Consider the following 27,547-nt stretch of genomic DNA (forward strand, 5'->3'; position numbering starts at 1 on the left):
AATATTTAGATAGAAATATAGAGGAGAGAGACAGATAGAAACCTAGGATAACTTCAGGAGAGCCTGGGTCAAAACCCACCAGCCCCTTTTGTCTCGTCTAAAGAGCTTTTACAGGAATGCTAAGGGATGGAGCAAAAGACCTCCCCCCAGCACAGCCAAGTGCAGACCCTTCCAAACACCTGGTAACCACACACGTGGTCAGTCCATCCCCTTATGCAGCCCTGCTGTGTAAAGCAAGCTCCAATCTCACCAGGAAACCTTTGTGGGCTCCCACAAGAGGTGACCACACCCTCTGCTTCCAGAGGGCTCTTGCTATGGAGGACCCCATTTGCCATCTCCAATGGCATTCAGTAAACCAAGGAGACCCACAAGAAAGAAAAAAATAGGAATCCTCTCATTTCCTCCCTCCACCCTACAGTCTCGGTGTCTGCAGAACTTAAGGACACTGCCACCAGAGTCCCTACTGCAATAATCCCAGGGACAGGTAGCCTTTTCTCAGAGGTCATATGCCCCTGTGATAAGGACACTATTACTCAGTCTCAGATAATAGGGAGACTGAGTAATAGTGTCCTAGGGAAGGCACGTTCCCCTCCCATCCTTTCTCTGTGTAGAAGGCAGAGTGGTCCTTCATGACGCCAATCAAGTCACCCCACTCCTTCCTGGGAGCCCTCCAGCATCACCCTGTGTAACTTCCACAGAGGTTAGTGCTATTCAAGGGCCCATAAGCCACACCTATCCCCACCTCCATCACCTCCCGGCTCAGCCAACCAAAGCCCTGGCTTCTCAGCCGTACGGTGACACCAATGACCAACACTCCTGGCGTCACAGCTCCTCCCTGTCCATTCACAAGTCCACACAGCCTGTTCTGCTGTCTCCAGAACCCTCACCAGGACTTAGCTGTCCAGATACTGGTGGGGTGCTGTGTCCTCCCACTACCTGTATCCCCCATAATATCCAGGGTCTCTTCTGCCTGTAAACAGTAGATTCCTACTTCCTAACACATGGTGATTCGCTAAGGATGGGTGTAGAAAAATTAATGGAAATGAAGGAGGACCTGGGTGAGTTGGGCGAAGGAGGAGGGTATGGGAGGATGTCTATGCCCCACCCCTCCATGGAAGGAAGGATGGAGGGGCGGGGCACAGACATTCTCCCAGATACTCTGGAGCTGGCTAGGTGGGACTCACCTCGGACTCAAATCTGCATCTTGGGCTGCTGGATCGTAACAGGAAGGAGGGCTTCACACACGGAGGCTCCAGCTTGTCCCCAGACAACGGGATATAGTCACCAATCACAGAGTAGTGTCCGGTGGGGCCCTCGTGACCTGGCCAGGACACAGGAGTGGATGGGGGAAGGAGACAGGCCATCAGATCAGCATACTAGCTATTTGCCTTCCCTGCACTTTCCTCTCTCTGCTGTCCATGTGGGGTCCACTAATGTCCTCGTCACCTCAGGCTGGCTCACTACAGCCTTGGGCTGGATCATCATGGGTAGCTGTCTTGAAGGCTTGGCAGTGACATGTAAGGGACAGCATAGCTGTGCTGAGGGCTCAGTGATGACATGTCACATGAGACATAAGGAGGTTCAATTGGAGATGGTTAGAGCATCCTGAGCACGAGGTCTTTCCCTTCCATTGGCTTGAAATTGAGAGGCTGTGAGGCCCGGGGACCCCACAGCCTTTCTGACACTGGGAATAAGAAAGAACATGAAAGAACAGAGTGTGCCCATAGAGCTGGGCACTATACTATGGAGAGGTAGAGTCTGGACCTTCTGTGATGTCATCAAAGGTACCTGAGTGAAGCTGTACCTGAAGCTACATTCTAGCTCCTTCCCCTCTTGGATAATAATTACCTTCCTGCTCATACAGGTTTACGTTGAAGTCTATTGTCACTTTAACAACAACAGTAACAACAACAAACTTCCAACTTGTCCAATTAACAAGTTTCTAGCTAGAAATTACTTGATAGGAGGCTTCTCAGTACCAAAGCAGGTCCCTGAACCCTATCCTCACAGTGTGTTACTAAGGCCAGGCCTGGAGCACACTGGCCCAGGATGGCTTGATGTGAACTCTGAAGCCATACTCCTGAAATCAGGATCCAAACATGAAGTATAGTGTGACATTCCCTGGTACCCTCTGCCGCCTTGCCAGCATGTCTCTTGCCTGGGGCATTCAGCCTCTTCCTGAACTGTCCATCATGAGGTTGCCTTCCTGAGGGTCAGGAGACCTCCATGACCAAGTCGGGAATAAAAAGTGACCGAAATTAATGCAATTAGTGACATAGCAAATGCCTTAAATAAAGAGGAAAATCCTGCCACTCCCACCAGCATGGAGTACCTTATTCAAAATAAAATAATCTAGGCACTGGAAGATGCGGACCACAGTGGCCCAGTTACATGTGGACTCTGATGATGCCAGAATCCTAGAAGCAGAGAGGAGAACGTGGTGGCTAGCTGGGCAAGGGAGTGGGAAGTTGCTGAAGCATTAGTAGCGAAGTCCTGGGCTTCAAAGTGAATAGGATTAGGTCCAGGTATTCAATACTGCATCTACAGTGCATCATGCTAGATTGTTCCCAAGCACAGTCAGGAAGCATATGCTCTGGGTCCTGTGGCACATAAGAACACTTCTAAGAGACAATCTAGGTTGGTAAACCAACAAGTTTAAATAGAGCTAATTAGACAGGCAGGGGGTATTCACAAGCAGATACGCCACAGAAGAAAATGTATCTCCCAGCAATACATAACTGCCTACATAACCCTTACATGGAGGGGGCCTCATAACCCCCTCCCACAGCAGGCCTCAGGAGCTCATTCATGACAAGAAGTTAATGGACTCAATCTACAGCTCTCCTATAGATAGCCACAGCGCTGAAAGTTCAAGAGGTCACCAGCCACTTCACGCCTGAGAAGAGCAGTGACTGGTGCCAAACACTTGCATTCCTTCTGAGTCAGAACTGGACACATGCCATGTAGAGGTACCTGTGTAACCAGATCCCCTCTAAGAAACCTTCAGCTCTACCTCAGGTGGCCTCCTAGGATTTTGCGATGCTGAAGGGGTGATCTATGTGACTCCCTTGCAGCTAGGATGTAAAACAGGAGGTCACAAGTTCTCCTGGGAGAACAGAAGCTGTCTTGTGCCTTTCAAGGCTTGATTGGAAATTGTCTTAACACCATTACAAAAGGAAGCCTAGCAGTCAGCTCCCTAATTGCTCCCCTAATTAAAATAAATCGACAACGTGGGGGTTTGTTTTTGTTTTTAAGACAACGTCTTGCACTATAGCCAAGGCTGTTCAGGAAGTAGCTGTAATTCTCTGGCATCAGCTTCTCAAATGCTGGATTACAGGTATGAGCCTGTAATCTGGAGGGAGGGGCCGGGGGGTCGTTTAGTTGACCGTGCTTGCCAAACCAGCATGAGGAATGCTGTCCCATCCCCAGCAGCCATGCAAAAAAAAAACTACACATGGCAGCGCATCCCATAATCACAGCGCTGGGGCCGTGGAGACAAGCAGATCCCTGGAGCTCACTTGCCAGTCCTCCTGGGCTAATCTGCAAACCCCAGGTCAAGGAGAGACCCTGCCTCACAAAAGCAAGGTGGACAGTTCCTGGGGAACACCACCAAAGACTGACCTCTGCCCCCCACACGCATGCACTCCTACATGCACGTGCACCTGTACCCACCAAACATGCTTCCCCCCCCCCAACACCAGAGTATCCAAGCCACTCCATGAATGAATAAGGACATAGCTGCCTGGGTTGTCCTCAGTCCTGCTCTGGTCGGTCTTCATACTCTCAACCACAGGCACCCTCCCCCAACAGATGCCAACATCTGCCACTTACCTTTGCGTATCGAGGCGGCTAGTCCATTCATGTACTGCGGGAAAGGCTTGCCAGGGGCCAAGGGGACATCCAACAAGGCCACTGAGCTGCTGCCCAGCAAGTCAATGCTCCCAGTGTGCTGCCGGAACTTCTCCAGGTCCCGAGACAAAAGGTTAAACTGCTCACTCTGCACGCGACATTTCTCTTCCAGCTCTCGGACCTTGGACTGCACAGCAGAGGCAGGACAGTGATCAGAGAGGGGTATTCAGTGGTGCAGATGTGCACAGGGGGCATGTGTGTCTTTTAAGAACGTGTGTGTGTGTGTGTGTGTGTGTGTGTGTGTGTGTGTGCCTGTGTATGGCAGGGGCTGCTTCCACCTCCACAGAACAGCAGTGTCTGGTAGCCCAGCCTCACAGGCAGCCTGGCTGCTGGCCACCATGGGAAACAACAGGTGCCAACAAATCTTGCCATCGCTCAGCTCCCAGCCAAGCGCGGATTGTTCCAGGCTCTGCATGCAGCCTGGGCACTTGGTGGTTGGCACGCCTGCCTTGATATTTGGAGCGTGAGGCTGAAACAGCACTGACTAGGGAACAGCCCAGCTGCCAACCCATCGTGCAATGCCATCTCAACGGGTGCCCATCCCACCATGGGCCTGCAGGACCCCCCCCCCCCCAAAGAACATGGCTGGCAGCAACACACGGGAAATTCTACTTGGTATCGGGTCACAAACACCACTGTCAATGGCCAACACCACCGTGATACCTAGGGCAAGACAAGAACCTCACAGGGAAACACATGGAAGAAAAGGGCAGCCAGCAAGCTCCCTCCTTGGGCAGGACAGATGTGGTAGGCTGCTCCTGAGTGCTGTGGGGCTCTTGACCACAATGTCAGCGTCAGTAGGCAAGGGCTTAATCTGTGCGCTTCCTGCTGCTCCCCCCCCCCCCCCCCCGAGAACTTGACCCTGACCTAAGTACCTAGTTGGTGCTCAATCAAGTCTTGTCTTATTACAGGCATGTGGGAATGTAGGAAAAAATGGCTGTGAGTCAGTCTGTCACCTGGCTGGATCAGGGCTCAGGGGTGGAGAGTCCTCCTCCACCTTCTATTCCTCCACCACCTCCCCCGCCTTCTCTGCCTCCTCCTCTCTCTCATCCTCTTCTTCATCTCTTTTTATTCTTTCTCCTCCCCCGTATCCTCTCCCTCCTTTTCCAGGACTTCCTATTCCTTCCTTCCTTTTTTTTTTTTTTTTTTTTTTTTTGGTTTTTCGAAACAGGGTTTCTCTGTGTAGCTTTGGTACCTTTCCTAGATCTTGCTCTGTAGACCAGGCTGGCCTTGAACTCACGAAGATCTGCCTGACTCTGCCTCCCGAGTGCTGGGATTAAAGGCATGCATCACCACTACCACCACCACCACCACCCCCGGCCTTCCTATTCCTTCTTTACCTCCTCTTCTTCCTCTCCCTCCTTCTCCCCACCCTCCTCCACCTCTTCTTCCACTAATTCTTCATACTGTACTTCCTTCTCTTTCCCCCCTTTTTTCTCCTCCCCCTCCCTTCTTCTCTCACCCTCCCTCCTCTTCCCCCTCCTCTCCCTCTTCCCCATGCCATAAGCATTAAGTATCTCCGCTCTTTCATCCAGAACAGCGTGCTATTTATGTCTGAGATCACGGGTTTCTAAAAATAACCGCAATGGATCCCAAGCCTATAATTAATTTCTTCAATTCATTAAAAAAAATCAGCAGGGTTCCTCTTTTTTAAAAGCTGAATGAGGTTGGCTGAGACAGCCGTCACCTCAAAGGAAGGCAAGGGACCAAACCTCTGGGATCTGCAGCACAGGTGGAGAACATAGGAAGATTTATGAGCGAGGACAGGTGTGACCTCTCCACCACAAAGAGCAGAATCTACGTGTGGGGTGGTAACATCAGGATACTGCGGCCCTAGCAGCCCCACTCATCCTTAAGGCATCCAAGTATCCTACATGACCAGTAGGGTCGCCAGAGGGACCAGCATCAAATGTCCTGATGAAGGGAAAGCTATCAGATCACCCGAGTTATCAAACCAGGCCATGAGTACCTACAGAGGCCAGCGAGATTCCTGGGTGTGAGGAAGAGCAGGAAACAGAATTTGAATAATCCTGTATTCTGAAAAGCATCTCCTGTGCATCATGCACAATAATCAGACCTAACTAAGGAGAGGCAGGGGGACTCCCCATCCACAGCACAAAATGTCAACGATATACATTACGGAACAGGTCAGTGCTTGTCAGTGGTGCGGGGGAGGGTGTGACTATTCAAAGACCATATGAGTCTGTGTCCTCAGGTGGCAGAAGACTCCATAATCTGGTTGTAGCTATGCAAGTCCAAAATTATTACTGAACAAAAAGGTTGACATAGTGTTGTATAGATATGACAGGAACTGTGACCTCACACGTGAACAACTGATTCACTAAACAAAAGTGAGGGGTGGCCAGTGAGCACTAACTGGGGTCCTGCATCCAAGGAGCATGACCAGCTCAGACCATCTCCAGGTTTATGTCCTACCTGGCCCCTAGAGGCCACCAGTAGCCAGTCTTGAGGGCCCAGGGTCAAGTGGACTAGTTTGTATGCCAGGGTTATAGCCATACTTACTTTTTCCTACATGTGAGGAATGGGGAAAGATGGCATTGGTTAGTGAAATTGAAAGTATATGGATGTGGGGCTGGAGAGATGGCTCAGTGGCTAAGAGCACTGGCTGCTCTTCCAGAGGATCCAGGTTCGATTCCCAGTACCTACATGGAAACTCATAACTGTTACTTGAGTTCCAGTCAGTTCAACGCCCTCTTCTGGACTCTGGGGTCATGGCATGCACATGGTACACATATATACAGGTCAAATACCCATACACACATAAAATAAAATAAATAAAATAATCAAAGTGTTTAAACATGGAGTTGGCTCACATATCTAAGCACTATCCCATAGGTGAATAAATAAACAGGATAATGAAAGCTTACTGTCCTCGAGTCGGTGGCCCAGGCTGGGATTTTTAATATTCTTATGTCTAGACAACGCTCTGAGGACCCAGTTGCCTGGGTATATATTGGGCTTGTAGCTTTCTCTCCAGTAAGCATACAGGGAGCTGATGGTAGTAGGGACATGCATGTTCAAGAGGCCCGGGTCGTCTTAGTGGAACCAACTGAGGCTTGGGCATGTGTCAGTAACGGTTTGCTTTGTAAAGTATGTCCACAAGGGGCGCCGCAGTGGACCTAGCTTTGGGGGTGGCTCCCAGTGAACTGAAAGGGAGAGGCAGGGCATGGTCCTCAAGGTTACTACAGAGAATGAGTGCTGGGCTGGGCCACCCCCTGACCAACACTGTCTTTCTTCCCAGTCCCTTGGCTGGTCATCAGAGAAAACAGCTTGAAAAGGTGGGGTGCCAAGTCAGACCTCCGCAGCTTCCCACAGCAAAAAAGAAGAGCCCACGGAAGCCTCGGATGCCTAGATGCTTCTGCTGGTCCTTCCTCAGGAGCCTCTGTGCACACAGCCCCCAGCCTACCCCGGCTGCAGCTGCTGTCCATACGGGGCCGGGCCGCTCACTGGTTAGGCTCTGATAGCTTGCAGTCACCCACTTCCAGGAGGCTTCCAGGAAGAGCAATGTCCTGTTCTGTTCCTGCTCCTGCTCGGATTCTGTGGTGTTTATATCGGTTTATCTGGAGCATTGTGGAGTCTCTGTTGCACGATGGGAACCTCACCTATTTGTGTTCACTCAGCCCCATGGGCACACCCACCCACTCTTCTCTGCCGGCCCAGCCCAAGCCTCTCAGAGAACAACCACCTGCAGGCGGGGGATGGAGAGGTCTGCGCTGTGACCACAACCACGGCTGTGGCAGATGGCAAAGCGTTCTATAATTGGAATAAGTGCAGCAGCTTACAAAATGCAGGCGGAGCATTTAAAAGCCAGAGGCAGATATCCGAAGACGTGACTGCCGGCTTCCCTGCCGCCTCCACAGGAGTTTCTCTGACTTTCCTTCTCCGGGGTGTGGGGCTGCATGCTGGGCTTGTGTCCAAGCTAAGGTAGCTTTGAAGGTAAAGGACACTTCTCCAGTTAGAGACAATGGGACGTGCCGAGATCACCTGCAGAAATACCCACAAGCCCAGGGAGTCCCATGCATCCATCACGGTTGCCATGGGAACAGATCTCCATGGAAATAGCCCCATCCTCAAGGCCCAGACCCCTTGCCCCGCATCCCGACATTGCTCACAAGCATGGTGGTCTCCACCATACATCTTCCTGGCTGAGACTTTTCTCAGTGGCAGAGGGGTGATGTCCCCGGCACGCTCTTCCTTCTCTCGGGAACAAATGAGCACGTAGGCGAAGGGCCAACATTCCCTAAAGCTCCCTTGCAACTCAGCTAGACAGCTGTCCCCAACTCACCTGCTGTGGGGAGAGGGATGTGGCTGTGTGCTGGGGACTCTACCTTTTGCCCTTGGGAATCCTCCCCTGAGAGTGGACTAAAGGATGCTCACTGTGTTTCTGATCAACTACTCCTGAAACTGACACTCTCTTGGGCGTCTTGGGCAGCAGCCTCCCCCACCCCACATACTGACCATGCACCCACTGGGAACTGCAAATATCTACAGAGCTGATGGGTATGCAGAGGGCTTTTCTGCAACACACGTCTCAATTCAGCCTCCTCTCGTGGCTGTACTGCTGCTACCGTGGGGATTCAGACTACTTTTCTTAGCAGTGTTTCTGCCTAAAGGTGACATCTAGGAATATTCCACAGACCCCAGATACCCACCCTTAGAAGGGGTCCTGACAACTAGTGTGTGGGATTTTGCCTCCCTGTCTCTCTGCAGTGCTAGGGTGGGGGGCCGGGCTGGATTGCAGGGGTCAGGAATTCTCAGTTATAATGATGTGCAGTGGTCAAGACTTCAAGTGTCCCTCTTTCGCATCAGCCAACCTGAGGCCACCTCTGACACGTGGCTCAGCCCCATCCACATGGGACCCTGCAGGGCTGCATAAGACAGAGCTTCATCTGCGCCTTTTCTGGGCCTGGGGATCAATTTCTGGGACAAGTCTCCAAAGATGTTGTGATGGTCAGTCTAAGGATCCCTCTTGAGAACCTTTCATTTCTTGGTGTTTTTGATTTTTTGTTGTTGTTTTTCAAGACAGGGTTTTTCTGTGTAGTTTTGGTGCCTGTCCTGGATCTCACTCTGCAGCCCAGGCTGGCCTCGAACTCACAGAGATCCTCCTGGCTCTGCCTCCCGAGTGCTGGGATTAAAGGCATGCACCACCACCGCCCGGCTTCTCAGTGTTTCTTAGTATTATTCGTCCTTGGTCTGAGCCAGGGACCACACTGGGGAAAGCTGGAAAGCAAGAGCAGGGTACCCTGTTCCCTGTGGAAGGAGCTTGCTGTCGGCTCTGGAAGGACGGGACAGGAGGGCGAGCATACAGGGGTCACACAGTGGATTCTGATGACCCATAATGGGATTCTAGGCATGCTGCCAGGCCCTCCCATGCATGCGACAGTCCCAAGGAACATCAGTCCCTGCCTCTTGCCCATGGTCATCTGAATTCACAGCGCTGGCAAGCAATAGGAAGACGTGTACACAAGGCCAGCTCAGCACTCCAAGAAAGTGTTTGTGTATCCCTCTGCCCACTCCTCAGCTGCCACCAGGCTGAGGGGCCCTGGTCTGTATGCATACCCGGCACCTGTGCAGAGTCAGACCCTTAGGGTGCTTTGGAGACAGGAGGAGGAGGAGGAGCAGACCCAGGGCTCAGAGCTGCCCACGTAGGGAAAGCACCACAGGGGACATGCACGGGTAGGAAAGCCACACTGAATACCTGCATGCACTCCAGAGTGTTCTGGGGGGAGAGCCAGACAAGACAATTACAGAAAGATGGCGTGAATGAAGCGCACGGTGCCCAGTACAGCCCACGGCCGAACGGCCTTCCCCAGCTTCTGAATGAAGGCATTGTCACGTCGTGGATATTAACACAGCTCAAAGCACAGGCTACCCAGCAGGGATGTAACAGGCTGCAGTGATAACTCAGGGGGAGATGGAAAGGACACAGGCAGCCAAGTCTGCAAGCTTCGGGGCAACTGAAGAAAGGGGCTAGCCGGGGGAGGTCCGACTAAACTGTGGATGTAGAGGAGCGTGTCCATCTGTAAGCGGCCTGGTCCATTTTCCCAGGATGTGTGTTTTCCTGTCATGCAACACACGCAATGTCCCTCCTGATACTAACTAATGGGAACATTCCGAAGATCAGTGTTAATACGTGGGAGAGTGGCCACACAGCCTGCCCTGTGGGAGGAATAGATTCCGGAGGGTGACGCACGAGGTGCACACATTCTGTGGTCAGCAGCAGCTACTCCCCCATGCAAGGGGACACCCTACAATTACCTGGAAAGCTCCCCTTCCCTGGCAGCAGGCAGGCAGCCTGGGGAGCCACACAGTCAGTCCAGTTCACCACTCTCCCGCTCACACCGTTAGTGAGTGGTCATTAACTGGTCACTATGCACGAGCAATGATTGGCAAAGGCTGCTAATTAGGGACACCAAGAGCTCGATTTCCTTCTACCTGTCCACTGTTCTCTAAGAAGGCTGCCACAGGGCCAAAGCCACAGACCAGGAGTGGTCACTCGCAGTGTGCCACCCCAGATGATGGGACCTGGTGGCTGTTCTGCTTCCACATCCCCAGGACCCCTGAGCAAGGTCTGCACGTGGCTGAGATGACAAGGATCCCAGAAGTGGCTGGTGTGGCACTAACCACTCCCCAACCTGTGGGTCACGACCCGCACAAGCTCACATATCAGTTATTCTGCATTTACATTACAGTTCATACCAGTAGAAAAATTACGGTTATGAAGTAACAATGAAATAATTGTATGGTGGGGGTCACCATGACATGAGGCACTGTATTAAAGGGTCGCCATGGTAGGAAGGTTGAGAACCACTGTCATAGACCTTCCCTTCTCTGATCCTGCAAATGTTTCTGTGGCAGGAACACAAAGCGTCAGCAATGCCATCCCTCAGAGGATGGAGCCCCCAGGAAGGACCCAACACTGATCCTAGAAGAAACCCTTCCTCATTTCCCACTGAAGGCAGCTAGCCAAAAGGCACAGCCCACTGAGACACACAGCTCGGGTCCAGGCTGTGTGATTGAGGAAAAGTGGATTCACCTCTCTGTGTTCTTTTCTCAGTGGCAAGGATAAGCTTGTGAGGATAATGTGAGTGAGGGGGTGCTGTGGCCACATCTAGTTTCTGACGTGCGGTGGGTACCATTTATTTTCTGGCACCCCGATACCCCGCCCCCAGCCTCACCCACCCACCTGTGCTCACCTCTAACAGATGCACTGCACCTTCATGCTCCTTCTTAGCTTCAACCTGAGCCTGTTCATGATGGAGAAAGAAAAGAGTATTTAGGAAAGAGAGGAAGGATTCGGCTCAGAACCCACATGACCAGAGTGGGCCCATGGGTCCTGATTTCCTAGTATGAGGGCGGATCCTGCAAGTCTTCCCCTGAGCTGCACCAGGTGGTGAGGATCCGGTTGGTTCTGATGATCTTTGGGGAGTCAGGCAGAGAAAGGGTGGACTCTTAAGAATGGCAGCTGGAAGGAGAACTGGCCCCGCCCCTTGCTCATCCCTGCAAGGGGGGAACTAGCCAGGGCAAGGCTGGAGAGCTCACCCTGGTGGTGAGGATGGGGAAGAGCTGGGGGGCTGACCAACCCTGCAATTACCCAGACCCAGATCCAGGGTTGGCACACCCCAACATCGACCCCATCTATGGAATGATCTCCATATCATCTGCTGGAGCACATGAAGGGGCATGTCCTGTAAATCCAAAGCTGCAGGGTCTCCACGACAGGATATCCAAGAGGAGTCCCAGTGAGGGCCCAGCATTGATAGTGTAGCAGAAGCCAGAGACCTCCAACCAGACCAATGACTCTTTGCAATGAACACGTGCAAGTTAAGATATATGGATAAAAGGGTTTATTGCGTGACTCACTGTATCACACTACAGCTTCCACGATGGGATTGAGTTTTCCTTCTTTTTTTTTCTCTTAAGTTTTATTTTGTTTGGGGAGCCAGGTTACAAGGGCAGAGGGTGGATGTGAAGGAATGGTTAAACGAATGTGGTGGAGATGCATGATGTGAAAGGCACAAAGAATAAATAAAAAGAAAGCTAAAAAAAAAAAAGAACAGCAACTGGAGATGGGCAGTGAGGGCACACACCTTTAATCGCAGCATCCAGGAGGCAGCGGCAGGTGGATCTCTGTGAGTTCAAGGCCAGCCTGGTCTACAGAGTGAGTTCCAGGGTAGCCTGGAATACACAGAGACAGTTCTGGCCCTGTAGCTAAGAGGGAACCATGTGGATTTGAACCGGAGCAATGGGATCTCCATGCTAAGCCTGAAGAGTACTGTCTTCTTGTCCATCCTCCTGCCTGGGAAACATGGCACTAGCCTGCTTACGCTCCAGGTCCTCCTTAGGTCTCCCTGGCCTGAAGGAGGCACCGTGGTGCATGGTGTCCCCCACCTCCAACCGGCGGTGGGGGGCCTGCCCCCTTTCCCATAGTTAAAGTGACACCACACAAAAGAAAACATGTCACAGTTGTACTGAAGACATTTTGCATGAGAGCCCCGTCTGGCAAAGGACAGTTTACAGAGAAAATTTAAATGCAATCTCATTGTTTCCTGTCTCCATTGCTTCTGAGATTCCAACATAGTGACAGTCCATACCATATTTGGCTTCATGGCCTCATCACCTGAGAATGCCTAAATTTTTACTTCTGAAGGAAGAGACTAATTATAACCCCAGACTCTCTCTCTAATTAGTTTATTTGATGACCACAGGGCCTAATTCCAGCCAGGATCCTCTGCTGGGGGATACTGGGAGAACAGAAGGGTCCTTTCCTTTGGGACTTGAGATGAGAAGTTGGAGCAACTGCAGCCATCTTACCATCATGAGGGGGAAAGGCTAGAGTGGCCATAGGCCTCCTCATTAAAACCAAAAGTGAAGCTGGCCCAGAGGAAGGCAGAGAGAAGTGAACTATGATGGCATTTAGGACTCAGCTGTGCCTGAAGCAGCTAGTTCAGGCCCTGGGCCTGGCTACACCCAAAGTCATACTGTAGTAACACAGGCAGACAAACTTCCTAGGATAAACGCCATCACCCACCGGTAAAAATATGGTGCTCTCCACCAAAAATGGATAAACTGAGGCTCAGGGTGTCTGAGGTTGTAGCATGGGATGGAGTAAAGAGACAGCTCAGGCCCCTGCCTCGCCAGGCTGTGTGTTCGACTAAGCTGAACCCATCAGTGGCTCCAAGCATTCCCTAGCTTCATTTATTGTTTCGTTTTGAGACGAGGTTCTGTATAGCCCAAGCTGGCCTCGAACTCACCATGTAGCCAAAGATAAACTTGTGATCCTCCTCTTCCTTCCACCACCTCCCATGTGCTGGACGACAGGTAGATGCTATCACAGCAAATGTCTGCCATACCAAGGGCTGACCCCAGGGCCTCACACATGCCAGGCAAGTGCTGTACCAGCTGAGCTACATCCCCCACATGCCCCATTCCTCAGCCTGTGAATTGGTTTGTCTCTGGGCACGCCAGTCTCCTGCCTCATCACCTGCTCTAATTAAGAAGCCACGCGTCCATCTGGACTCACCCTGGGGTTTCCATTTCCGGAGAGTATCAGCCTGGACTTCGCACTGTCGCGGGTGAGAAGTGAGCATTACCTCATCGCCTTCGCTGTGAGATTGTGTGTGGGCCGGGCCGAGGCGAGAACTCGGCTCCATGGCACGGACTCAAAGGAGAATAAGCCCAAGATTTCCGTAAAGCTCATTCACCATGCGCGCGCGCGCCTCGTTCTCACAGATCCCCAATGAGGGTGTAAGAGCCAGGCGAGCCGCTAGAACCTGGCCCGCTAATCACACGGTTATTGAATTCGACTCACGCATTGACACTTGAAATTGTTTCTTTCAAAACAAAACAGCAACAGTGACAGAAGAAATAACAAAATGGGGCAGGAGGTGGGGGGAGAGCCGGGGGGGGGGGCGGGGGAGAGAACAGCCGGAGAACAGAGAGATTTTATAAATATCTCTGTCGTCGAGTCAAAGACAGTTTTCAACTGTCAGGATTCAATCAACAGAGCACTCAGGCAGGCCGGGGGAGGCTGGGCCAACTTGGCAGCAGTGACTCCGTCTCTGCCCCTGGATGCTGATCAGGAGTTCATTTTCATAGGCCACTTCCAAGCTGGGCCATTTGGGCGATTGGAATAGATGGTTAAATTTAACACTCTATGTTGGCAGCTCCCGAGTCTCAGAAAAAAAAATTCTCAGCAGTAACTCAAGCGAGGCTCATTTTGGGGCCAGTGCCAATATAGGGGGAAGTGTGACCTTCCTGGAGACAGGATGCTTGCAGATGGAGAAGCATGGAGGAAGAGTTATGGCTCCCGTGGATGCCTATGGTGCTCCCCAGAACAGAAGGGACCTATCACCTGCAGGGTCAGTTGTCCGGGAGAGAGGGACAGTCCACAGCTGCAATGGTAGATTCAAGACAGACATGCACACAGGAGGGATACGGGACACAAGCACAGGACACTTGGCCCGGGAGCCATCCTGTGCCGGGGAGATTAGCATTGGGATGGAGCTGAGCAGACTCATTCTTATTGCCGTTATTTAAATTCGTTTAAATGAGCCTCTTGTAACTATTGGAGCTGCAGGGCCTCAGACAGGAGCCCCAAGTTGACATTCATCAGGGCTGAGATGTTGACAAGCACATGTCCACATCCCAGGGGCATGTCTAGGAAAAATGGACACGTGGTACCAAAGCTCCAGGCACTTCTCAGCCGCAAGAGCACTTGCCTAGGATGTACAAGGTCCTGGCTTTCCCTCTCCAGAAGCACAGACAAGAGCAGGGTCTATGCTGTCCTGAGTCTATGTGTGTTGTTGGTCTGTGCATACCCAACTCTCCACGTATAAACAAAGCCTAGACTTCCCCTGGAAGTTTAGAAATCAACGAAGAATACGCCGTGCAGCACACGCTGGCTGCCTCTTCTGTGCCTCCCACTCCAGAAAAAGACCCAGGATTGAAAGCTGTCGCTCCGAAGCACAAGGCCTCGTATGGCCAAATCTTTGTATATACAATTGATGGTTGTAGGACAAGGACACAGATGGCCTGAGACGTGGCAGTCTAGGATCACAGGATGGCTCTGAAGAGGTCATCATGGGATCAGGCTTGCATCACAGACCCTCTAGCCCATGTGCAACCTCAAACTCCTTGGTAGTAGCTATACACCCCAGGTCCCAGGAGGGCTGACTGCCATGATCATAAGTCACTCAGCAGACACTACCAGGGTGGGTAGAGACGTGTTCAAAGGCAAGAATTCACCATCTCTGTCTCACAGAGGCACTGTGATGAGGGATGTATAGGAACAGCATCTTACCTACCTTCTCTGTGCCAACCTGGCTCCCCGGCTCTGGAAGTCACCCAGTGATCACTGAGTACCTGCTATAAGATGACCTGTCCTGGAACCCTGGTGTTCCCAAACCAACAAACAGACACATCTGGATACCGTCCAGGGTGGACCTGGGTCCCACGCCGGTGCCCAGAGTGTAGTTTGGTCGGGAGCAAAGTCACACAATGGGACAGGTGTGCAATATTCATGGCCCGGGAGCCCTGAGAGGTGTCAATTCCCTTCAAGGTGTTAGTCATCATGGGGCCTGATGCGTTCTGTACCTCCATCCTGAGATGGCAGAGTCTGGGGCTCCCCGGATGCCATATCTCACTTTTTTTTTTTTTTTTTTTTTTTTCGAGACAGGGTTTCTCTGTGTAGCTTTGCGCCTTTCCTGGAACTCACTTGGTAGCCCAGGCTGGCCTCGAACTCACAAAGATCCGCCTGCCTCTGCCTCCCGAGTGCTGGGATTAAAGGCGTGCGCCACCACCGCCCGGCCATATCTCACTTTTTGAACCGGCTCAGTGTCTGACAAAGAGCCAGCGCTTTAAGGAAGGCAGCGGTCAGCATGGGCCGTGCTCAGATCATGCCATCCAGAGAAGACCATGAACTTGGGGAAGAGCTCACCGTCTCGTTCCACCCCATCTTCTACCACCCTCCCTAGCGCTTCTTTATTTGAGCCGTCGTTTCTAAGAAATCATAGAAACTGGCATCCGATTTTATCTAGTTTCTCTTCCTCTGTACTCACAGAGGAAGAAGCATCCGTATGTCCAAAATAAAGACCATGATGCGGGGACAAAAGGATCAAGGGAAATTGGATGACAGACAAAAGCAGAGATGCGCAAGCAGGTAGGGCTGGCTCCTTTTCCAATCAGAGAGATAATCCGGTCAATATGACCCTCAGGCTCCCAGGGAGCCATCTGTAAAGGAGCCATATCCTGTCACCCTTATTAGACATTATTTGTGTTTCTGCAGACTCTTTATCTGTCTCAGATGGACCCGGCTTGGGGATGTAGCTTCCAAGTCGTAATGAATAGATGAGGGCAGCATCCTGCTCCTCCCAGCCCTGGGGAGGAAGATAAGAATAATATCCTGACAAAATATTGTTTCTCGGTATGCTGGCCAACTTGTTATGACAGGCAGGATGGCTGTGACAGTCCCCATGAGCAGTAGCTTAATGAAAGCTAGACCTAATAGAAGGTCTCGGTTATTGACTAGAAAATGGGGCTTCAAAATTCAGCTACCTGTTGCCTCTGCCTGATAAGCTCTGGTTGGGAAAAAGCAGACAGATTTTTATCACCACCCAGTTGGGTGGAGCAACTGAGCGTCCCTGTAAGATCAAAGACCCATGACGATCATCATCAAAGACCCATGGCGATCATGGGACAGGCATGGGACCACACAGAAGGTACTGGAGTCACCCGCTACCCATCCTGGCCAGCGCTGAGCCAGGGCTCAAACACTCACAGCCCATGCCCACAGCCCAGCCTCTAGTCTCCAAGGGGCTCAGGTGCGGGTGCTGTCATACCTCTGACACTCAGTGGGTAAGCTCTGCCCGCAGGGGCCAACTGCCCTGCTTAAGAGAGTGAGTGAGAAGGAAGGAGGAGATATGGGCTTGAGGCAAGAGAAGAGAGAGGTGACAGCCAGTCAGTCTCTGGTCTCCATATTCTGGTTCTCCTGCGTCCCTTCCTTCCGGCCCCTGTTCTTGCAACAGGGGTCTTCCTACCTGGGAAAGAGACAGGGCAGCAAAGCAATCTTGGATGGAGGTGGGGTTGGCTTGCTCAGCCCCACCCATCAGAGTGTGGTGGAAGGCATACCCTGAATCATCTGGTCCTGCTTCCTTCCTTCGTGATGTCTCTCCTCTTTTCCCTTGGCTTCTCTCACCTCTCTGTCTCTGTCTCTGTCTCTCTGTCTGTCTCTGTCTCTGTCTGTCTCTGTCTCTGTCTCTCTCTGTCTCTCTCTCTCTGTCATAATGGAATCTTGACATAAATACACCTAGATTTACCACTTAATAACACATGTAATAATACCACTTAATACCAACAGCAGCTATGAACTTAAACCCTTCCGTTCAGTGATGTCATAACAGGCCATGACAGGAACGTGTCAAGACTTACACAGACATAGCCTAGGTCCCCATCCCTCCACCACATGCTGCAGTGTTGGCCTGGCCTTTGCCTTTCCCTGGGACAGGATTTCATCCCAGGCCAGGGTGAAGTCAGTGAGCAACCCGCCTCCCCAAAGCTGAAGCCAGACACGCCCCTGGGCAGGAACTGACTGCATGCTTTTCCTGCCACAACCCAGCATCTGATGGGACAGTTTTGCATGGGTTGCGTGTTACGAGATAGAGCCTAGAGTCAGTCTAAGGGGAACCAGGGCACAGAGTGGAATAAAGGCCACAAAAGGGCTCTGCAGTCCCCAAGACTCAGCCTGGTGCACAGTTATAAAAACCTCCCCAGGCCCAGCAGCAGGCATGCACACACATACACATACTTTACCCTCCCAGCACATACACACACCCCACCCTCCCAGCCAAGCACACAGACATGGACACACACACACACACACACACACACACACACACACACACACACACACATACACACACTCCTGGGCTCACCTGCTGCAGAAGCTGGATCTCCTGCTGCTTGGCATTGAGGATAGCCAGGGCTTGCTCATGCTCCAACTCCAGCTGCTGCCGCCGTTCAGCAGCCTCTCGCATATGCTGTGGGGACAGGGAGGCCCCCTGAGCACCTGCTGCCCACCACCATGCAAGTACAGCAGGCTTTCTCTGCCCCCAACCCCCACCCCCCAGGAGCGGCACGACACACCCGCCTCCTCTCCCAGGCTTTTTCACTGGGAGGCAGAGAGATTGGGAAACCCTGGTCCCCAGGCACCCTCCCCTGCTTTGGCTGTCTATATTCCCAGCACAGGAGAGCTGGCAGAGCTGCGGCTCACAGGCGGAGGGAACCTCCTCTTCCCCCAGTGTGGCGTGGGAAGGCGTTCGCTCCTCTTCCTCTGCCTTAGCTCAGGTATTTTGCAAACACCAGACAAGGCTCCTATCCGCTCCTGCCCAGCCTGCACTGATTCTCGGTTCTTACCTGCATCAAAATCACATGACCCTCCACTAACATCGAAGGAGAATGCTATAGCTCTCCTTTTTGCCCGTGGGGAAACTGAGGCATGGTCTCACCATAGGATCAACACCAGAGTCCACACCTTCCATGGAACCTCAGAGTCCCAAGCTTTTACCCTCACCGCTAGCTCTGCCCTTCAGCATGTCTCCCAGAGATGGTCCCAATGCACGAGGTAGCGTCTCATTTGCCTGGAGACCACCCAGCCATCTTCATCAGAAAGACAAGTTCAAGCCCTCAGAGCTCAGGTGCTAATGATCACCTTTGATCTCTGACCACCACCAGCCCACTCCAGAATCCCAGTCATGAGGATCAACAAGAATGTCAGAGGTTGCAGAACCCAGACACTGTCACTTTGACCAACCACCAGCCTGGCCACACCAGCACATGTGTGAAGAAGAACCTCACATGTGAGCCTCATATGTGAGATGCTTCCCAGCACAGAGGTCGCCAAGAACAAAACATTAACATTTAATTTTTGCTTCCTTCTTTATTTTTTTTATATTATGAAACATCTATGGCCACCTTTCCCAAAGTTTGAATCTTGCGTGTGTGTGTGTGTGTGTGTGTGTGTGTGTGTGTGTGTGTGTGTGTATGTGTGGTATATGTATGCATACACACATGTGTATGCAGGGGCCCTTCCCTTGCATGTACTCTCAGAGGGCAGAGGATGATGATGGATGCCTCCCTGTGTAACTCTCCACCTTCTTTTTTGAGACAGGATCTCTCCTCAACTTGGAACTTGCTGATTGGCTAAGCTATCTGGCCAGGAAGTCCTCAGGATCCTTCTGTATCTGCTCCCCACCCACACCCACACCCCCAGTGCTGGAATGATAGGCCATGCCTGGCTTTTTAGGGGTGCTCAGGGCCTGAACTCAAGTCCTCACTTGTACTGAAGGCACGCTACCCACTGAGCTAATCCCTTAAAGTCTGAACCCTTTGCCTGTAAGTCTCAGTTCCTTCCAAGGCAGGAAGGTTTCAACACACACTACCTGGGTACCAGAGACAGAAGCAAGTCCAACGGTTCCCTTAAAAATGGGCATGTGGTGGCTTTCCATCTGCAATTGACCCTGCAGACCTGTTACCCTCCTTCTAGGCATCCTCTGAGGGTCATTAATATACTTATGTTTATGATGAAGGGGAACCCTGGCACACGGGACAGAGACTCAGTGTGGCTACCTGCCTCATTTGCTTCAACTAGTTGATTTATTTGTTTGTTTGTTTGTTTGTTTTTGTTTTTCAAGACAGGGTTTCTCTGTGTAGCTTTGCACCTTTCCTGGAACTCACTCTGTAGCCCAGGCTGGCCTTGAACTCACAGAGATCCACCTGGCTCTGCCTCCCGAGTGCTGGGATTAAAGGTGTGCACCACCACCACCTGGCTCTATAGTTTATTTTTAATCTGGCAATTTTATTGAGTCTTGGGGAGTTTGTTGTTGTTTTGTTTTACTATCTTTATTTAGTTGGTTTTAGATTGATTGACTGGTTGACTGATTGACTGATTGATTGATTGATGACAGGATTGATAGGTAACCAGGCTGACCATGAAATTGTGATCCTCCTGCCTCAGTTCCCAGAGTGCTCATATAATACACATGTGGCACCATGACAGTTGGGTGCCAGGCTGGCCTGGAACTCACTATGTAGCTGAGGATGACTTTAAATTTCTGATTCTGTTCCGCCTCCCCAGTGCTAAGATGCAGGTGTGAACCATCACTCTTGGTCTGTCCGTCACTTAGAGTTGAATCCAGGGCCCATGCATGACAGCATATATACCCTACCAAATAAGCTACACACACCTCCCATCCCCTGATGTCAGAGTTGTAAAGTTACCTCATGAAATGAGAGACATGTCTCTGGGGGAAGGTAAGTGACACTGTTTCCTGAGCATCCCCTCCTCACGGCACCAAAAGATCCACTCTCCTCAGAAACATTGTGGAGCCTGTTTGCCATAGTGGTGATAGAATCATAGCCTACTGCACTCTAGACATATGCTGTACCTCTGAGCTGCACCCTCAGCCCCTCACTGGGGAATTCTAGGCAAGAGCTCTACCACTGAGCCACACCCCCAGCCCCTCACTGGGGGATTCTGGGTGTTGTAGTTTGCTTCTCTGTTGCTTTTATAAAACACATAGCAAAACCAACTTGGGAAGGGAAGGGTTTGTTTGATTGACAGGTTACAGTCCATTAGAACTCAAGGCAGGAACTGAGGCAGAAACCATGAGGAATGCTGCTTTCTGGGCTTGCTCAACCTGCTTTTTTCACACAACCCAGGACCACCTTTCCCAGGAGCAGCACTGTCCATAGCGGACTGGGCCCTCCCACATCAGGAATCAATCAAGAAAATGTCCCACAGACCTGCCCATCTGACAACCTGATGGAAGTAATCCCTTGGTTGATGCTTTGAACTCCAGTTTGTGTCAAGTTAACAAAATCTAACCAATCTATTAAGCAAATTCTCTAGTGCTGAGCGACATTCCTAGCTCCTTCACTGGGTAATTCTAGGCAGGTGTTTTATCACTGAGCCACACCCCAGCCCCTCACTGGGGGATTCTAGGCAGGTGCTCTACCACTAAGCCACACCCCAGCCCCTCACTGGTGGATTCTAGGCATGCACTCTCCCACTGAGCCAAGACTTCAGCCTGGGATGAGCCTCTGTTTTCAATGGACACAGGATTTCAGCTGGTTGCTTGTCGGCCTGGAAAAGTCAAGTCTTCCCTGGGTGCAGTGTTCAGGCACCATGACCTCTGCATCCCCTTTACTGTCTCCATAAGTCACTCCCAGGGAACTCCAGAGCTGTAATTACCCTGCACCTCCGCAGACAAAAGTGATGGTTTCACCGTTGCTATGGAAATGCTCGCAGGAACTCAGGATGCTGGGAAAACAGAACTTCCCAAGATATGGGGAAAAAAAAAAAACAACCCTAAGACAGTTACTCTAACCTGTTCACACCGGGGCTGGGCTGGGTCAATCCATCTGTCTGGAGACACAGCAGACAGAGGACCACCAGGCAGCCACTAAACGTACCCTGGGGATTTTCCCAGAACCTCAGGGACACCAAAACCGTAGCTTCTCAGACCCCTCGCACAGCAAGGCACAGGGTTGACATACACTTCCTCCACATCCTTCCCACCATCACTGGATGGCACAGACAGAACACCCAATGCTGTGTAAATAGTCACATTGTGTTAAGGGAACAACACCACTCCGGCACAGGTGCACGCTTTCAAGACACCTCCATCCATGCCAGCAGAATCCTCGGACAGCAGAACCACAGGCATTGTGCCATCTGGACCCTTGCTACCTGCGCCAGTGTGGAGTCCTTCAGGTCTGACTTCCTGAGCAGGAGATGGGCGGTGTGGGTGTTTTCATGGAGTCTTCCCGTCTGTTAGTCTTGATATGTTTGGTTGGTTCTGCTTGGCTGTGGCTGCCAGTTTGGGCCTGGAGATTTCTAACCATAACTATTGTGGACTTCATCCTGTCCCCCACAACCCCAACACCTTCAGTATGATCTTACTGATGAGCAGCACAAAGCACAATGCATTCTTAGGACACAAGGTCTGGCAGATCCCCCATCCCATACCAGCAGAGCCCCTGGACACAACCATCAGAATTCTCTGGGTTCCTAGGGAGCGTTGGGACCCCTTATATCAGTTGCCAGCTCCTAACAGAACACTGGATCCTGGTTTCAAAGACATCAGACCATCATGAAGGGGAAGGCAAGGTAGCAGCGGGAGCAGAAGCAAGGTGGCACTATAGCCTTCAGAGGTCCATGGTGGCACAGCTCCATAACCTCTCAAAACGGCGCCACCAACTGGGGACCGATGGCTCAAACACATGATCCCATGAGAGACATTTCCCATCCAACCCACAGCGCCCCCAAACACTGACCAGTGAGGTGACCAGGGCTCTGCCACTAGCCCTACAAGGGACCACGGCAGCCTTGGTAAGTTGGTGATGGGAAGTGAGGCCCAGGCTGGACCAAACACATGCCAGCATTTTACAGAGTTGATGCTGAGTCCAGTGCCACTGTGGTTGCTACTCTACAACAGACTCAGAGAGGCCAAGCTTGTTGCCTAACACCAGACAGCCAAAATACGGCAGAGCCTAGACACCATCCGAGAATGTCAAAGCACAAAAGCCTTTGCGCACATCCCTGACCACCACCATGGCCATCGCCAAACTCCAAGAGGGGCAGGTGGGTCTCCTCCCATCCCACGGACCCTGTGCGGCAGCCGCCTTGCAGCTGTTTAATTGCACAATTATCCCAGCTAATTTCTGCGCTTCTGTTTATTTTGGAAGTGGGTGCTGCTAAATGCAGCCCGGGCACTCTTTATTTAGTGCGGGGAAGGAAGTGATTAGTGAGAGGAGGAGACCACACTCCTCACGAGGACTCAGGAGACATATTAGCCAAGCTCGGACACAGCTCCAGATGTGGGGCTTGCAGGCTGTGGGTCCTCAGAGGTCACAGGGGAACCGGACACATGGGCTTCCTGCTGGGAGGCACAGAGCTAATGCAAGCTCTAGCACCAGGTGGAGGCAAGTCACTTTCACCTCCCCCGTGATGGCAGAGAGGTAGAAGGGCCCTGGGGACATGGTTCTGGCAGTAAAGTGCTTGCCTCAAAAGCATGAGGACTTAAGTTCAAACCCCAGAAGCCTCATTAAAGAGCCAAGTATGGAGGTGTTTGCATATTATGTCAGCACTAGAGAGGTAAAGACAAGACGGTGCTTAGGGCTTGCTGGTCAGCCTAGACTAATCAGAGAGTTCCTGGTCAGTTAGAGACCCTGTTTCAAGCAAAAAGGGGCCAATGCCTGTGTTACTCAGGGCTCTCTAGAGGAACAGAACTTACAGAAGGAACCTATGCATATGTAGAAAGGGGCTTTGTTAGGATGGCTTACAGGCTGGGGTCCAGCTAATCCAACAATGGCTGTCTACCAAAGGAAGGTCCAACAACCCAATAGTTGTTCAGTCCATGAGGCTGGGTGTCTCAGCTGGTCTTCAGTACACACCAGAATCCCAAAAGAAGTAGGCTAGAATGCCAGTGAAGGGATGGATTTGCCAGAGAGAGCAAGAGCAAGCAGGCAGAGAGATAGTGTGGTAGCTTGAGGAGGAACGGCCCCCACAGGCTCACGTGTTTGAATGGTTGTTCCACAGGGAGTGGCACTATTAGGAGGTGTGGCCTTGGAGGAAGTGTGTCACTGTGGGGACGGGCTTTGAGGTCTCAGAAGCTCAAGCCTGCCTAGTGGTTCACAATTCGCTTCTGCTGCCTACAGATCAAGATGTAGAACTCTTAGCTCCTTCTCCAGCACCACATCTGCCTGCACGCCGCCATGTTTCCTGCCATGATGATAATGAACTAAACCTCTGAAACTGTAAACCAGCCCCAGTGAAATGTTTTCCTTTTTAAGAATTGCCATGGTCATGGTGTCTCTTCACAGCAATAGAAATCCTAACTAAGACAGCTAGTTTCTTTCTTCCCTGTCCTTGATACAGGCGGCCAGCAGGAAGTGTGGCTCAGATTGAAGATGGATCTTCCCACCTCAAAAGATCCAGATTAAAAATGGGTCTTCCCACTTCAAATGGTTTCATTAAGAAAAATTCCCTCACCGGTGTACCCAGCCACTTGAGTTTTAGTTAATTCAACATGTAGTCAAGTTGACAACCAAGAAGAGCCATCACAGTGCCTGGAAAATGACACCCAAGGTTGTCCTCTGGCCTCCACATGTACACACACACACACACACACACACACACACACACACACACACACACACACACACACACACACACACATGAGATTCCCCCAAAGGACAATAGACTGAGGCTTTTTAAGCAGCCGAGGGAAGAGACTGGCTGGTAGATGTCCTTGCTTCAGTGTCCCCATCTCCAGCCAACCCATGTCCCCTCAGTACTGCCATACACCTGCCTCCTTGGTCTCAGGACCTCCAGAAAGGATGGATTCAACTCACATACCCACAGAGAACGTCCACTCCCCCTCAGCTCTGTGCCTGCGTCCTTTGCCTGGAATTCCCCTGCCAACATGACAGCAGAGGTGTCAGCATTCTGTGTCCTTCTCTGTCTCCTCAGAAAGAATCGCTCAGCAGCTCTGATGAGTTCTGGACCAGTCCTCCTAGACACAGTCCCTGGACATCTATCTGTGGGGTTCCTGCTGCTCCTGTGGGTCTATAAGCATGGGAATGGCCACTGCTCTGCTTCTGCCCTTCCTAGATGAGTTGACCTGCTTCCCTGTCCTTATTGCCACTTGTATGCTTGCCTTCCAGAAGAATCTTCTTCATTTATTGTCAGAGGTTACTTCTGAACCCCTAGGAGCCCCACAAAGCCCAGATTCAGCTTGTGCCAGAGACAAGCCCTGATGTCTTAATCGGTGACACTGGACCTCAGCAAATACCAGAATCAAGCCACCAGATTCTGTAGCTGAGGAGATCGGAGCCATTCTCCATCCCCCTCTGTCATCATTCAATATCCAAGACATTAAAAGACCTCTTCACCACCCAGCCTTCCCCTACACTTGCTGGTGTCTGCATCTGCTGCCAGGTGAGTCCCAGCCCCTCCCGCCCAGGTCATGATCAGATATCTCTTCAACTCAGGCCTGCCCACTCCCCTTCAGTAGTCCCTGAGAGACCGTTCCCAGTCAAACCATATTCATCCCCTCACTGTCAAGGTGCAGCAACCACCACCCAACTTGGAAAAGTTTAGGCCGGACCACAGCTGGCAGGCAACTCAGGGCCCAGCCTCCCTGCTGGCCTGAGCTCCTCACTGCTCCTCCCCCCCACCCGCAACACCGTACTTAACCACTGCGACCTCTACTTCTGCACCAGCCCCATCCCACTGCCAGGTCTCAGCCCACACCATGTCTAATGCGACACAAAGTTTTCTGGTGTGTCTGCATGGCTGGCCATCTAGTTGTGTTCCTTTGATATCGCTTCTCCTCTGACCTGTCACACCACACAACAACTGGATTGGAAAGCCTGGCTTGTGACTGGGCCACTCTGCCAGCCCACAGCCCTGTTCTCTCCTCTCCACGTGAACAGCTTTTGCCATCCTTCTACACCTGCTATGAGGGGACCAGGGGAGTTGAAGGATCCTTGTGCCCACAATCAATCTAGATGCTTCCACTTGTACGTGTGTGTGCACTAACACACTTAACTGGGGGCCACAGGAGGGGAACTCATGACAGGCTTGACTGTGAGGGATGGGTGAAGACAGAGGACTCAAGACCCAAACTGGTGTGACCAAGCGTACACTAGCTCTCCCGGAGGATTCCTACCACACCCTCACGCCTCACACTTCTCTGGGAGAATGGCTTCCCAGCTCAATGAGTGTCACGTGACAGAGGGTGACAGAAAGTTGAGTCAAATATAGGAGTGAGGGGGGCTAGAAGACAGCCCAGTGGGTGGAGTCCCTGCCACGCCAGCATGCAGAACTGAGTTCAGATCCCCAGCACCTAGAGAAAGAGCTAGTGGTGTGGCGCCGCAGCACTGGAGAGGCAAGAGACAAGAGGATCCCCCGAGCTCGCTGGACAGGCAGCCTAATGAAATCAGTGAGTGTTGGCTTCAGCTAAAGAGAGGTAAGGTGAAGAGACAGGAGGATGGTCCAGCAGGCTGAGGCGCTCACACACAGGCCGGGTGACCTGAGTTCAATTCTTGGTTCCCACAAGGGGGCAGCAAGAAACTGACTCCCAAAACTTGTCCTCTGATCTCCATGAATGTACTGTGGCATACATGTGGCTATGCCACACAGAGAGAGAGAGAGAGAGAGAGAGAGAGAGAGAGAGAGAGAGAGAGAGAGAGAGAGAGAGAGAGACTATGATTGGTTTGAAGTTACAAGTAGAGGCACGAGGCTCAGAAGTTCAAGGCCATCCTCAGCTACATGTAAGTTTGAGACCAGCCTGGGCTATATGAGACCTTGTCTTCAAAAAAGAAAAAGAAAGAAAAAAAGTAAAGGAGAAGTCAAGCTGAGCACCAGGTGAACAGTATAAGCAAAGAGAATTGAGACAGAAGACAGCCGGGCTGAGAACCTAGTGTATCTGCGGGCCAGCCCTAGCACAGAGGAATAGATGAGATGTGGACAGAGAAGGATGAGTCTGCTTTCCAAACTGCCTGAGGCAGGCATGACCCGTGCTGTAGGACACCACCTCACCCAGGTTGTACTTGTCTCTGAGATATGCAGCTAATCACAGGCTGCAGACAGACGAACCCTGGAAGAGGTGAACCTAGGTTCCCTCCCATCCTCTCTCACATGCCATCAAACAGGTGGGGTATGGTCAGACTCTGAACTGAGAACTCTCTGGGGCTCAGCCTGCTGACCTGTACAGGAATAGAGAGGAACATATACCATCTCTGGCTGGCCCGATCTTCACTGTCACTACTGGATTTAGGATCTCCTAGGAGATGTTCTCTGGGCGTGGCTTTGAGGGTATTTCCAGAAATAACTAATTGACCAAAAAAGGCTTTATCCTGAACATGGGCAGTGCCATCCCCTGGTCTGGGACCTTGCATTGAATAAAAATGGAAAAATCCAAAAATTAAGCATATGAGGACACAGAAGCTTCCAGTCTGAGGAAACAAGACCAGCTGAGAAGTTGGCCAGGTGAGGTTAGCTGTGACCTGTTCTGTCTCTCTGACCATCCAGCATTTCACCCCAGTAACTGGCCCCGGGTTTGTTTTTATTAATAAGAACTTTTAAGATTCCTGCTACAGGTAGAAGCACGAGGCTCAGAAGTTCAAGGCCATCCTCAGCTACATGTAAGTTTGAGACCGGTCTGGGCTATATGAGACCTTGTCTTCAGAAAAGAAAAAGAAAGAAAAAAAGTAAAGGAGAAGTCCAGCTGGGCACCAGTATTTACTACTATCTGTTTCCCTCTCTACTGAGATGTGAGGAGGTGAGAAATTTTAGCTGCAAGCTCCTGTCTCCATAGAGTCGCCTACCGCCATGACTTCCCACCATAATGGACTGTAGTCCCTCAGACCATGAGCCAAAACGAACCCTTCCTCTCTTAAGTTGCCTCCACCAGATTTTTTTTTTTTTCTAATCACAGCAACATGAACAATTGCTAATACAGAAAGCTCATGGCCAGAGCAGGATTTTAACCCATTCTAGACCCCTGGACTTACCTTCTTTTGTATTCCTCTAGGTCCTCACTCTTTGTGAGTC

General features: G+C 51.4%; 1 protein-coding gene across 8 annotated transcripts in view; it reads right to left on the bottom strand.

Annotated features, from left to right (window-relative positions):
• The window catches only part of Rimbp2 (RIMS binding protein 2), a 194,409-nt gene that overhangs the window by 46,472 nt on the left and 120,390 nt on the right, over nucleotides 1-27,547 (bottom strand). For all 8 annotated transcript variants that reach the window (XM_016002820.3, XM_016002799.2, XM_016002804.3 and 5 more), the window contains exons 5-8: nucleotides 17,862-17,966; nucleotides 11,127-11,177; nucleotides 3,832-4,036; nucleotides 1,185-1,321 (exon numbers count right to left, since the gene is read on the bottom strand). In XM_016002820.3, coding sequence (XP_015858306.1) covers nucleotides 1,185-1,321; nucleotides 3,832-4,036; nucleotides 11,127-11,177; nucleotides 17,862-17,963 — 495 coding nt within the window. In that variant the 5' untranslated portion in view covers nucleotides 17,964-17,966. The remainder of the gene's footprint in view (nucleotides 1-1,184; nucleotides 1,322-3,831; nucleotides 4,037-11,126; nucleotides 11,178-17,861; nucleotides 17,967-27,547) is intronic.

Source organism: Peromyscus maniculatus, chromosome 23, assembly GCF_049852395.1.
Source record: "Peromyscus maniculatus bairdii isolate BWxNUB_F1_BW_parent chromosome 23, HU_Pman_BW_mat_3.1, whole genome shotgun sequence".
Taxonomy (NCBI): Eukaryota; Metazoa; Chordata; class Mammalia; order Rodentia; family Cricetidae; genus Peromyscus; species Peromyscus maniculatus.